The sequence below is a fragment of the Gobio gobio genome, assembly GCF_949357685.1.
Source record: "Gobio gobio genome assembly, chromosome: 6".
NCBI classification, from domain to species: domain Eukaryota; kingdom Metazoa; phylum Chordata; class Actinopteri; order Cypriniformes; family Gobionidae; genus Gobio; species Gobio gobio.
In genome coordinates, this window is record NC_137102.1 from 4,142,412 (window position 1) to 4,158,071 (window position 15,660).

The 15,660-nt window shown below is 41.9% G+C and overlaps 1 protein-coding gene across 1 annotated transcript in view; it reads right to left on the minus strand.

Annotated features, from left to right (window-relative positions):
* The window catches only part of dars2 (aspartyl-tRNA synthetase 2, mitochondrial), a 73,875-nt gene that overhangs the window by 31,622 nt on the left and 26,593 nt on the right, over window positions 1-15,660 (minus strand). Inside the window, exon 9 of the mRNA XM_079818643.1 lies at window positions 5,106-5,175. Coding sequence (XP_079674769.1) covers window positions 5,106-5,175 — 70 coding nt within the window. The remainder of the gene's footprint in view (window positions 1-5,105; window positions 5,176-15,660) is intronic.

Here is a 15,660-nt window from a genome sequence, read left to right on the forward strand (position 1 = left end):
ACAAGCTCGAAATACACCAGGACTCTTATTTTGAAATATCTGCGCCTCTATTGCAGTTGCAGAAGCTCATTCAAGTTCAGATGAGGAGATCAAATATGCGAGATCAAACATAGCTGATGTGGAAACATTGAGACATGAGCAAAGATCAGGGGTTTCAGTCACAAATCACCAACATTCACCATGATTTACTGTAGTAACACCACATGGATTGAATGTTGTTGTCATCATCATTCATCTCAGGGTTCGTGCAACCTTTTGAGATTGAAATTCAGGTACTTAAGGGTTTTCAAGAGCTTCACACTTTTTCCAGCACTTCAAAGCTCTAAATATTATCCAATTTTAATGTGATGATTTGTAAAACTAAAAATTTAAAGGGGTATTGTGGAAGAAATAGTCTAATGTTTTTTTTGTTTTTTGTTAATGTGTAGACCACGTGGCAAACAAGCACTTTTATTTAAAAAAGACGTGGAATTACCCCTATAACCAGTAGATGGCGACATAGAAGCACTTATTGACTTATTAGCCACAATATACTATTATCCCTATAGTAGGGGTGGGCGATATCTCGATATTTAAAATATATCGAGATATTTTTTAAACACGATATGGATTTTGACATATCGTATATATCGATATATTGTTTATATTCAATTCTGATTCCGCCACTTTGCTTGTTTGCGTTCTCGTTCTCTATGCGCTTTCCCGAGCGCGCGCACTATAAGCCTGTCAAACACGTGATTACTGGACTAAATCTTACTGCGCTAATACTCTCAAATACACACTAGGTTAACATAAACACAGTCGGTTATGTCTAAAGTGAAAGTAAAATCGGTGTGTGTGTATATTAGATGCGTGAAAGTCTTTAATTGACAGCGGCGCAGCCTGAACACACTGCCGCTTGTCCTTAAAGGGACAGTTCACTCTAAAATGATGTCATTATTTACTCACTCTAATGTTGTTCCAAACCTGTATTAATTTCTTCTGTTGAACACAGACAGCTGATGCTAGCGATTGACATTCATATTATTTCCTACAATGGGGACCAGCAACTGTTTGGTTTCCAATATTCTTCAAAATATATGTTATGTCCAACAGAAGAAAGATCTTTATTCAGGTTTAAAACAACTTGAGCGCGAGTAATCAATGACAGAATTTTCATTTTTGAGTGAACTATTCTTTAGTGGTTAATAAAATAACAAAAGACGGCTCTTGGCTGAAAAATGAATACAGTAGCTTTAATAAGAATCAATTTATATTTTATAGGGAAGTCTATGTAGTGTTTTATTTTGACATTTATTAATTCAATTTCATACTTAAATGCTGCTGTACAGCTCTGAGCTGCCAGTGTAAATCTTCATAAATATATATTTATTTCATATTATACAGTACACTAGGAATGTGTACAAGGTTTTTTAAAAGTCAAGTTTTAAGTTTAAGTAAGGTTTTTCAAGTCTTTTAAGTAAAATAAAGAAAGAGTATTGCAATAAAAAAATAGTATTTTTTCCTCCTGAAGCTCTTGCTGTTCGGCTAAGAATAGAATAGCAAAAATCTGATGCGACTAGCCATCAGAACCAAACCGAACCGAACCGAAAACCGTGGTAAAAAAAAAACGAGGTATGTATTGAACTGTGGACTTGCTGTATTGTTGCATCCCTACTTTGTTCCTACATGAACTGCCTACCTCTTTGCACTTCAATAAAAAAAAAGACTTTGTGGTATTTGGGATATTTGTTTTTGCAGTAGTTTTGGGGGGGTTATTTTTCCTGTAAAGATATCGAGATATATATCGTATATCGAGATATAGCAAAATACATCGAGATATATTTTTTGCTCCATATCGCCCAGCCCTACCCTATAGTCTCTAATATATGGACAAAAGTAGGAAGTTACAACGTCTCAACGTCTTCAAATTGTGACTAAATTACCCAGAAACCAAGTAAAGAGCTCCTTTAATAATCACTGAAGCTGTTGGTCAGTTCAGTGTGATACTATAAAAGAACAACGGTAACCTATATTTACCTATTACAGAATATTTAAATTTTCCCTATAATTTTTTGCACATTACTGTTGTTAATAAAAGTTAATTTTATCTGCATATCAATTCCTAAACCTTTGACATGTATATTGCAAAATAAATGGTGCCCATTTATACTGTGGAATAGTTATTCACAAGCTGGTATGTGCTACCAAGCCACAAATATTTTTAAACAAATAGTTAAAACTTGCTTTCAACAATTTATTTGTCATCTCCAGATTGATTTTAAATAGGAGGGGGAAAAAAAATCGATTTAAATCGTAAATCGGATTTTATGTAAAAAATCAGGGATTATTTTTTACATGTATATCAAAATCAGGGATTATTTTTTACATGTATATCAAAATCAGGGATTTTTTTTTACATGTATATCAAAATCAGGGATTTTTTTTTGACATGTATATCAAAATCAGGGATTTTTTTTCTGACATGTATATCAAAATCAGGGATTTTTTTCTGACATGTATATCAAAATCAGGGATTTTTTTTTTGACATGTATGTCAAGATCAGGGATTTTTTTTTACATGTATATCAAAATCAGGGATTTTTTTTTGACATGTATATCAAAATCAGGTTTTTTTTTTACATGTATATCAAAATCAGGGATTTTTTTCTGACATGTATATCAAAATCAGGGATTTTTTTTTACATGTATATCAAAATCACGGATTTTTTTTTACATGTATATCAAAATCAGGGATTTTTTTTGACATGTATATCAAAATCAGGGATTTTTTTTGACATGTATATCAAAATCAGGGATTTTTTTTGACATGTATATCAAGATCAGGGATTTTTTTTACATGTATATCAAAATCAGGGATTTTTTTTACATGTATATCAAGATCAGGGATTTTTTTTTACATGTATATCAAAATCAGGGATTTTTTTTTACATGTATAGCAAGATCAGGGATTTTTTTTTACATGTATATCAAAATCAGGGATTTTTTTTACATGTATATCAAGATCAGGGATTTTTTTTTACATGTATATCAAAATCAGGGATTTTTTTTTTGACATGTATATTAAAATCAGGGATTTTTTTTTACATGTATATCAAGATCAGGGATTTTTTTTTTTACATGTATATCAAAATCAGGGATTTTTTTTTACGTGTATATCAAGATCAGGGATTTTTTTTACATGTATATCAAGATCAGGGATTTTTTTTACATGTATATCAAGATCAGGGATTTTTTTTTACATGTATATCAAAATCAGGGATTTTTTTTGACATGTATATCAAAATCAGGGATTTTTTTTACATGTATATCAAAATCAGGGATTTTTTTTTACATGTATATCAAAATCAGGGATTTTTTTTACATGTATATCAAGATCTGGGATTTTTTTTTACATGTATATCAAGATCTGGGATTTTTTTTTACATGTATATCAAGATCAGGGATTTTTTTTTACATGTATATCAAAATCAGGGATTTTTTTTACATGTATATCAAGATCAGGGATTTTTTTTTTACATGTATATCAAAATCAGGGATTTTTTTTTTGACATGTATATTAAAATCAGGGATTTTTTTTTACATGTATATCAAGATCAGGGATTTTTTTTTTTACATGTATATCAAAATCAGGGATTTTTTTTTACGTGTATATCAAGATCAGGGATTTTTTTTACATGTATATCAAGATCAGGGATTTTTTTTACATGTATATCAAGATCAGGGATTTTTTTTTACATGTATATCAAAATCAGGGATTTTTTTTGACATGTATATCAAAATCAGGGATTTTTTTTACATGTATATCAAAATCAGGGATTTTTTTTTACATGTATATCAAAATCAGGGATTTTTTTTTACATGTATATCAAGATCTGGGATTTTTTTTTACATGTATATCAAGATCTGGGATTTTTTTTTACATGTATATCAAAATCAGGGATTTTTTTTTTTACATGTATATCAAAATCAGGGTTTTTTTTTTGACATGTATATCAAAATCAGGGATTTTTTTTTACATGTATATCAAAATCAGGGATTTTTTTTTACATGTATATCAAAATCAGGGATTTTTTTTTACATGTATATTAAAATCAGGGATTTTTTTTTACATGTATATCAAGATCAGGGATTTTTTTTTACATGTATATCAAAATCAGGTTTTTTTTTTACATGTATATCAAAATCAGGGATTTTTTTGGACATGTATATCAAAATCAGGGATTTTTTTGGACATGTATATCAAAATCAGGGATTTTTTTACATGTATATCAAAATCAGGGATTTTTTTTGACATGTATATCAAAATCAGGGATTTTTTTTTGACATGTATATCAAAATCAGGGATTTTTTTTTACATGTATATCAAAATCAGGGATTTTTTTTACATGTATATCAAAATCAGGGATTTTTTTTTACATGTATATTAAAATCAGGGATTTTTTTTACATGTATATCAAGATCAGGGATTTTTTTTTACATGTATATCAAAATCAGGTTTTTTTTTTACATGTATATCAAAATCAGGGATTTTTTTGGACATGTATATCAAAATCAGGGATTTTTTTGGACATGTATATCAAAATCAGGGATTTTTTTTGACATGTATATCAAAATCAGGGATTTTTTTTTGACATGTATATCAAAATCAGGGATTTTTTTCTGACATGTATATCAAAATCAGGGATTTTTTTCTGACATGTATATCAAAATCAGGGATTTTTTTTACATGTATATCAAAATCAGGGATTTTTTTTTTTACATGTATATCAAAATCAGGGATTTTTTTTTACATGTATATCAAGATCAGGGATTTTTTTTTGACATGTATATCAAAATCAGGTTTTTTTTTTGACATGTATATCAAAATCAGGGATTTTTTTTTTTACATGTATATCAAAATCAGGGATTTTTTTTTAGGCCATATCGCCCAGCCCTATTGGGTGTTTATAAAAGACAGATGTTTTTCAGGATGGGGCGTCCGTGGCATCTAAAAGTTTGAAAAGCCCTGAGTTAGAGCAAAGCCACATCATTAAAACACTCAATATTCATCTGCATCAGAAGCAGGTTTCACAGGTTTCCTCCCACCGTTAGCACATCTTTACCTGTGTGAATTCAGGCTGTCTGTCAGGCTTGGAGCCCTCGTCCCTGTAGCAGCGAGCCAGCTGGAAGTACCTGAGATTGCAGGAGATAACCAGCAGGTAAGTGACTGCAGGACAACATTGACTTACATTTTTAAATCATGCATAGCATATCATTTTCCTTTGACTTTTCATAGAACTAGCCTGCAGTCCTGGGCTTATGCAACTAATAATTCAAAGAGACGTGCTGCCAAAATTGAAATGAAAACTATTGTGATCATTATCATTTTTCAAAATCTAAGACATTTTCTGAATTGACAATGACAGAGGTGATTGCCTGTTAGAAATGTCAGCACAATGCTAGTGTATGTTCTGGGTGGTTGCCACCCTCGCTCACACTTTTGATTTCACTTTTTAAGTATTTAAAAGGTGCACTCAGAAAAATAATATAATATTTATAATAAATACATAATAGTTATTGGGCTCCAACATCTTATTTAGAGTTTCACCGGCTGGACTGCGAAGCAAAGTCATCATCGTTTGAGTTTAAAGGCACAATATGTAAGATTTTTGGATTAAAATGTCCATAAAAACACTAGAACAATGTTATATATTTTGTTGACATTATCCCAAATGTTTCCAAGAACATTAGTCTTATTGTTTGAAGCTTGTTGTCATGATTTACCATGCCTAATATCGATCTACACTATATTGCCAAAAGTTTCGGGACGCCTGCCTTTACATGCACATGAGCTTCCCATTCTCCATCCGTAGGGTTTAATATGGAGTCTCAGCTCTAACAGCTTCAGCTCTTCTGCTTTCCTCAAGGTTTAGGAGTGTGTTTATGGGGATTGAGGGGTTGAGGTCAGGACTCAAGTTCCTCCACACCAGACTCGCTCATCCATGTCTTTATGGAGCGACGCTTTGTGCACTGGTGCATGCTGGGACAGGAAGGGGCCGTCCCCAAACTGTTCCCACAAAGTTGAGAGCATGAAATTGTCAAAAATGTCTTGGTGAAGCATTAAGAGTTCCTTTCACTGAAACTAAGGGGCCAACCCCTGAAAAACAACACCAGCCCTTAATCCCCCCTCCACCAAACTTTACACTTGGCACAATGCAGTCAGGCAAGTCCCGTTCTCCTGGACTCGTCCATTGGATTGCTGGACAGAGAAGCGCGATTGGTCACTCCAGAGAACACGTCTCACTGCTCGAGAGTCCAGTGTCGGCACACTTTACCCCACTGCATCCCACGCTTGGTGATGTAAGGCTTGGATGAGCTGCTTGGCCAAGGAAACCCATTCCCTGAAGCTCTACACACTGTTCTTGAGCTCATCTGAAGGACACAGAAGTTTGGAGGTCTGGAGCTCTTGATCTGCAGAAAGTTGGCCACTTCTGTGACCCTCAGCATGTGCTGACCCCGCTCTGTGACCCTCAGCATGTGCTGACCCCGCTCTGTGACCCTCAGCATGAGCTGACCCCGCTCTGTGACCCTCAGCATGAGCTGACCCCGCTCTGTGACACTGAGCATGCGCTGACCCCGCTCTGTGACTGAGTTGCTGTTGTTCCCAATGGCTTCCACTTTGTTATAACACCACTAACAGTTGAGCGTGGAATATTTAGTATAATATTTGGCCTTATTGCACAGGTGTCCACCGATCACGGCCCCACGCTTGAGTTCTCTGAGCTCCTGAGAGCCGCCCATTCTCTCACTAATGTGTGTAGAAGCGAACACACACACACACACACACACACACACTCCTGAGAGCGGCCCATTCTCTCACTAATGTGTGTAGAAGCGAACACACACACACACACACACACACACACACTCCTGAGAGCCGCCCATTCTCTCACTAATGTGTGTAGAAGCGAACACACACACACACACACACACACACTCCTGAGAGCGGCCCATTCTCTCACTAATGTGTGTAGAAGCGAACACACACACACACACACACACACACACACTCCTGAGAGACGCCCATTCTCTCACTAATGTGTGTAGAAGCGAACACACACACACACACACACACACACTCCTGAGAGCCGCCCATTCTCTCACTAATGTGTGTAGAAGCGAACACACACACACACACACACACACACTCCTGAGAGCCGCCCATTCTCTCACTAATGTGTGTAGAAGCGAACACACACACACACACACACACACACTCCTGAGAGCGGCCCATTCTCTCACTAATGTGTGTAGAAGCGAACACACACACACACACACACACACACACACACTCCTGAGAGCAGCCCATTCTCTCACTAATGTGTGTAGAAGCGAACACACACACACACACACACACACACTCCTGAGAGCGGCCCATTCTCTCACTAATGTGTGTAGAAGCGAACACACACACACACACACACACACACACACACACACACACACACACACACACACACACACTCCTGAGAGCGGCCCATTCTCTCACTAATGTGTGTAGAAGCGAACACACACACACACACACACTCCTGAGAGCGGCCCATTCTCTCACTAATGTGTGTAGAAGCGAACACACACACACACACACACACACTCACTCCTGAGAGCGGCCCATTCTCTCACTAATGTGTGTAGAAGCGAACACACACACACACACACACACACTCCTGAGAGCGGCCCATTCTCTCACTAATGTGTGTAGAAGCGAACACACACACACACACACTCCTGAGAGCGGCCCATTCTCTCAGTAATGTGTGTAGAAGCGAACACACACAGACACACACACACACACACACACACTCCTGAGAGCGGCCCATTCTCTCAGTAATGTGTGTAGAAGCGAACACACACACACACACACACACACACACTCCTGAGAGCGGCCCATTCTCTCACTAATGTGTGTAGAAGCGAACACACACACACACACTCCTGAAAGCGGCCCATTCTCTCTCTAATGTGTGTAGAAGCGAACACACACACACACACACTCCTGAGAGCGGCCCATTCTCTCTCTAATGTGTGTAGAAGCGAACACACACACACACACACACACACTCCTGAGAGCGGCCCATTCTCTCTCTAATGTGTGTAGAAGCGAACACACACACACACACACACACACACACACACACACTCCTGAGAGCGGCCCATTCTCTCTCTAATGTGTGTAGAAGCGAACACACACACACACACACACACACACACACTCCTGAGAGCGGCCCATTCTCTCTCTAATGTGTGTAGAAGCGAACACACACACACACACACACACACACTCCTGAGAGCGGCCCATTCTCTCACTAATGTGTGTAGAAGCGAACATACACACACACACACACACACACTCCTGAGAGCGGCCCATTCTCTCACTAATGTGTGTAGAAGCGAACACACATACACACACACACACACACACACACACACACACACTCCTGAGAGCGGCCCATTCTCTCACTAATGTGTGTAGAAGCGAACACACACACACACACTCCTGAGAGCGGCCCATTCTCTCACTAATGTGTGTAGAAGCGAACACACACACACACACACACACACACACACACTCCTGAGAGCGGCCCATTCTCTCACTAATGTGTGTAGAAGCGAACACACACACACACACACACACACACACACTCCTGAGAGCGGCCCATTCTCTCACTAATGTGTGTAGAAGCGAACACACACACACACACACACACACACACACACTCCTGAGAGCGGCCCATTCTCTCACAAATGTGTGTAGAAGCGAACACACACACACACACACACACTCCTGAGAGCGGCCCATTCTCTCACTAATGTGTGTAGAAGCGAACACACACACACACACACACACTCCTGAGAGCGGCCCATTCTCTCACTAATGTGTGTAGAAGCGAACACACACACACACACACACACACACACACACACACACACACACACACACACTCACTCCTGAGAGCGGCCCATTCTCTCACTAATGTGTGTAGAAGCGAACACACACACACACACACACACTCCTGAGAGCCGCCCATTCTCTCACTAATGTGTGTAGAAGCGAACACACACACACACACACTCCTGAGAGCGGCCCATTCTCTCAGTAATGTGTGTAGAAGCGAACACACACACACACACACACACACACACACACACACACACACTCCTGAGAGCGGCCCATTCTCTCAGTAATGTGTGTAGAAGCGAACACACACACACACACACACACTCCTGAGAGCGGCCCATTCTCTCACTAATGTGTGTAGAAGCGAACACACACACACACACTCCTGAAAGCGGCCCATTCTCTCTCTAATGTGTGTAGAAGCGAACACACACACACACACACTCCTGAGAGCGGCCCATTCTCTCTCTAATGTGTGTAGAAGCGAACACACACACACACACACACACACACTCCTGAGAGCGGCCCATTCTCTCTCTAATGTGTGTAGAAGCGAACACACACACACACACACACACACACACACACACACTCCTGAGAGCGGCCCATTCTCTCACTAATGTGTGTAGAAGCGAACACACACACACACACACACACACTCCTGAGAGCGGCCCATTCTCTCTCTAATGTGTGTAGAAGCGAACACACACACACACACACACACACACACACACACACTCCTGAGAGCGGCCCATTCTCTCTCTAATGTGTGTAGAAGCGAACACACACACACACACACACACTCCTGAGAGCGGCCCATTCTCTCTCTAATGTGTGTAGAAGCGAACACACACACACACACACACACACACACACTCCTGAGAGCGGCCCATTCTCTCACTAATGTGTGTAGAAGCGAACATACACACACACACACACACACACTCCTGAGAGCGGCCCATTCTCTCACTAATGTGTGTAGAAGCGAACACACATACACACACACACACACACACACACACTCCTGAGAGCGGCCCATTCTCTCACTAATGTGTGTAGAAGCGAACACACACACACACACACACACACACTCCTGAGAGCGGCCCATTCTCTCACTAATGTGTGTAGAAGCGAACACACACACACACACACACACACACACTCCTGAGAGCGGCCCATTCTCTCACTAATGTGTGTAGAAGCGAACACACACACACACACACACACACACTCCTGAGAGCGGCCCATTCTCTCACTAATGTGTGTAGAAGCGAACACACACACACACACACACACACACACTCCTGAGAGCGGCCCATTCTCTCACTAATGTGTGTAGAAGCGAACACACACACACACACACACACTCCTGAGAGCGGCCCATTCTCTCACTAATGTGTGTAGAAGCGAACACACACACACACACACACACACACACTCCTGAGAGCGGCCCATTCTCTCACTAATGTGTGTAGAAGCGAACACACACACACACACACACACACACACACACTCCTGAGAGCGGCCCATTCTCTCTCTAATGTGTGTAGAAGCGAACACACACACACACACACACACACACACACACTCCTGAGAGCGGCCCATTCTCTCTCTAATGTGTGTAGAAGCGAACACACACACACACACACACACACACTCCTGAGAGCGGCCCATTCTCTCACTAATGTGTGTAGAAGCGAACATACACACACACACACACACACTCCTGAGAGCGGCCCATTCTCTCACTAATGTGTGTAGAAGCGAACACACATACACACACACACACACACACACACACACACACTCCTGAGAGCGGCCCATTCTCTCACTAATGTGTGTAGAAGCGAACACACACACACACACACACACACACACTCCTGAGAGCGGCCCATTCTCTCACTAATGTGTGTAGAAGCGAACACACACACACACACACACACACACACACTCCTGAGAGCGGCCCATTCTCTCACTAATGTGTGTAGAAGCGAACACACACACACACACACACACACACTCCTGAGAGCGGCCCATTCTCTCACTAATGTGTGTAGAAGCGAACACACACACACACACACACACACACACACACTCCTGAGAGCGGCCCATTCTCTCACTAATGTGTGTAGAAGCGAACACACACACACACACACACACTCCTGAGAGCGGCCCATTCTCTCACTAATGTGTGTAGAAGCGAACACACACACACACACACACACTCCTGAGAGCGGCCCATTCTCTCACTAATGTGTGTAGAAGCGAACACACACACACACACACACACACACACACACACTCACTCCTGAGAGCGGCCCATTCTCTCACTAATGTGTGTAGAAGCGAACACACACACACACACACACACACTCCTGAGAGCGGCCCATTCTCTCAATAATGTGTGTAGAAGCGAACACACACACACACACACTCCTGAGAGCGGCCCATTCTCTCAGTAATGTGTGTAGAAGCGAACACACACACACACACACACACACACACACACACACACACACTCCTGAGAGCGGCCCATTCTCTCAGTAATGTGTGTAGAAGCGAACACACACACACACACACACACTCCTGAGAGCGGCCCATTCTCTCACTAATGTGTGTAGAAGCGAACACACACACACACACTCCTGAAAGCGGCCCATTCTCTCTCTAATGTGTGTAGAAGCGAACACACACACACACACACTCCTGAGAGCGGCCCATTCTCTCTCTAATGTGTGTAGAAGCGAACACACACACACACACACACTCCTGAGAGCGGCCCATTCTCTCTCTAATGTGTGTAGAAGCGAACACACACACACACACACACACACTCCTGAGAGCGGCCCATTCTCTCACTAATGTGTGTAGAAGCGAACACACACACACACACACACACACACACTCCTGAGAGCGGCCCATTCTCTCTCTAATGTGTGTAGAAGCGAACACACACACACACACACACACACACACACACACTCCTGAGAGCGGCCCATTCTCTCTCTAATGTGTGTAGAAGCGAACACACACACACACACACACACACACTCCTGAGAGCGGCCCATTCTCTCTCTAATGTGTGTAGAAGCGAACACACACACACACACACACACACACACACACACTCCTGAGAGCGGCCCATTCTCTCACTAATGTGTGTAGAAGCGAACATACACACACACACACACACACACTCCTGAGAGCGGCCCATTCTCTCACTAATGTGTGTAGAAGCGAACACACATACACACACACACACACACACACACACACACACACACTCCTGAGAGCGGCCCATTCTCTCACTAATGTGTGTAGAAGCGAACACACACACACACACACACACACACTCCTGAGAGCGGCCCATTCTCTCACTAATGTGTGTAGAAGCGAACACACACACACACACACACACACACACACACACACACACACTCCTGAGAGCGGCCCATTCTCTCACTAATGTGTGTAGAAGCGAACACACACACACACACACACACACACACACTCCTGAGAGCGGCCCATTCTCTCACTAATGTGTGTAGAAGCGAACACACACACACACACACACACACACACTCCTGAGAGCGGCCCATTCTCTCACTAATGTGTGTAGAAGCGAACACACACACACACACACACACTCCTGAGAGCGGCCCATTCTCTCACTAATGTGTGTAGAAGCGAACACACACACACACACACACACACACACACACACTCCTGAGAGCGGCCCATTCTCTCACTAATGTGTGTAGAAGCGAACATACACACACACACACACACACACTCCTGAGAGCGGCCCATTCTCTCACTAATGTGTGTAGAAGCGAACACACATACACACACACACACACACACACACACTCCTGAGAGCGGCCCATTCTCTCACTAATGTGTGTAGAAGCGAACACACACACACACACACACACACACTCCTGAGAGCGGCCCATTCTCTCACTAATGTGTGTAGAAGCGAACACACACACACACACACACACACACACACACACTCCTGAGAGCGGCCCATTCTCTCACTAATGTGTGTAGAAGCGAACACACACACACACACACACACACACACTCCTGAGAGCGGCCCATTCTCTCACTAATGTGTGTAGAAGCGAACACACACACACACACACACACACACACTCCTGAGAGCGGCCCATTCTCTCACTAATGTGTGTAGAAGCGAACACACACACACACACACACACACTCCTGAGAGCGGCCCATTCTCTCACTAATGTGTGTAGAAGCGAACACACACACACACACACACACACACACACACACACTCCTGAGAGCGGCCCATTCTCTCACTAATGTGTGTAGAAGCGAACACACACACACACACACACACTCCTGAGAGCGGCCCATTCTCTCACTAATGTGTGTAGAAGCGAACACACACACACACACACACACACACACACACACTCCTGAGAGCGGCCCATTCTCTCTCTAATGTGTGTAGAAGCGAACACACACACACACACACACACTCCTGAGAGCGGCCCATTCTCTCTCTAATGTGTGTAGAAGCGAACACACACACACACACACTCCTGAGAGCGGCCCATTCTCTCTCTAATGTGTGTAGAAGCGAACACACACACACACACACTCCTGAGAGCGGCCCATTCTCTCTCTAATGTGTGTAGAAGCGAACACACACACACACACACTCCTGAGAGCGGCCCATTCTCTCTCTAATGTGTGTAGAAGCGAACACACACACACACACACTCCTGAGAGCGGCCCATTCTCTCTCTAATGTGTGTAGAAGCGAACACACACACACACACACTCCTGAGAGCGGCCCATTCTCTCTCTAATGTGTGTAGAAGCGAACACACACACACACACACTCCTGAGAGCGGCCCATTCTCTCTGTAATGTGTGTAGAAGCGTCTGCAGGCCTAGAGCTGGAGTTATACACCAGTGGCCATGAAGGGATTGAATGCAGTGATTTGGAGAGGCGGCCCAATGCTTCTGGCAGTATAGTGTAACTCACTGCAGTGTCTCACAGCCGCAGAGCGAACGCACATGGCATTATCACATAACTTTCAATTAGAGCTGTAATCTCCCAGTCAATTAGTCGATTATTAGTCGATACGTTCTGGCTCGACCAAAATTCTGATTGGTCAATGTTTTGCCGGGTTGACTTCATCAGTTTTGACATGTTCATTTCATCAGGTGGAAAGCACTGATTGCTGATGGGGGTGTCTTCAGTCTGTCTTCAGGACACCCCCGTGTTTTCTCTTCTTTTGGATTAGCCCAACCCGCTGGAGAAGACACAGACTGAAGTAACGTTAGGCTGCTTTGCTGTATATTATTTATTTAATTGTGAGCATTTTCCTAGTCAGTCTCTTCTACCATGTCAACAAAGACATCCGCAGTGTGGCAGCATTTAAAAAAAATAGAAAATGGGAAAAAAGTCGAATTTTGCCAGCAACAGTTTATCACAGCTCGACGACAAACATGTCCGATCAGCTAAAGGCGGTGAGCTAGCTCGTCTGCGTTAGGCTGCCCCGTCTGCTTTGAGTTGGCTATATGAACATATCAGAATTGCCATATTTCAATGTTTTTTATTTGGAGCCGAATGCACTCTTTGTATTAGTTTTGAGCCTATGCTTTATTTTTCAGTTATGCACTTTATTTAGTATCTGCTCTTGATCTGGCTTGTTTAATAAATATTCGTTTTTTTTATTAAAGTGGACGTGCCTTTTGTGTTTAAGAGTAAAAGCTTTAAGTTAATAATCTATCGTGTTCACAGAGCGGCTGAAATGATAGTGTCTGTCAGTTATTATAATACATATGACAAAAATAATTGTCTCTAAAAAGTTCTTGTGATGATATCACTAGTTGACAACTATATTTTGGGAAATCATAGGCTGTGATATTGTGCAGGTGCACGTGATGCGACGCTGTCAGAGCTTGTGTGTCAAATAGCCAACTAGATTATGTTTATTTATAATTCATTAAAGCTACACTGTGTAACTTTTTTAGTCTATTCTTAGCTAAAAACACAAAGTTCTTTCAAATGTATGTGCTCATTAATGTATATTTACTTCTTTCAAGTAATAAAGTATTCTCGTAAGTTTATAATATGCCATTGTAAACACATACGGGTGAGGGTTCGAATGCGGGTCGCCATGTTGCCCCTCCATCTTGAAAGTACATTAGCCAAAGAGGGACATACCCGTAAATTCAAGCTTCGCCTTTGGCGTTTTAACACTCGATGGCACCGTGTCCAATGTGGACGAGGTCGAACTGGAAGCCATGTTAATCTTGGACTAAATCGGCCACCGTAGGAGTTAAAACAAAATCGGAATTGAGAGGAACAGAAACTAATATTCACTGGATGGTCATATACCAGTTCACCACTAGATGGGGGAAAATATCACACAGTGTAGCTTTAAGGCAGACAACAAGGCCACCAAGTATTGCGCACAGTGCACAGCTAATTCATTTAACGTTTATTTTCCTAATGTCATTTTTAGTCGAAAATTTCAGGACTTCAGTCGACCAAGATTTTCTTTGGTTGATTACAGCCCTACTTTCAACACTCATATGTGTGTATATGATAAAACAGAGCTGCGTTCCCCCACATACGAAACGGAAACGGTCGAAATCGAAAAGCTCAGCAGAATCAAGGTTTTGAATAAGTGACCTCTAGCGGCAAAAATTTACATATTGTGGCTTTAAAA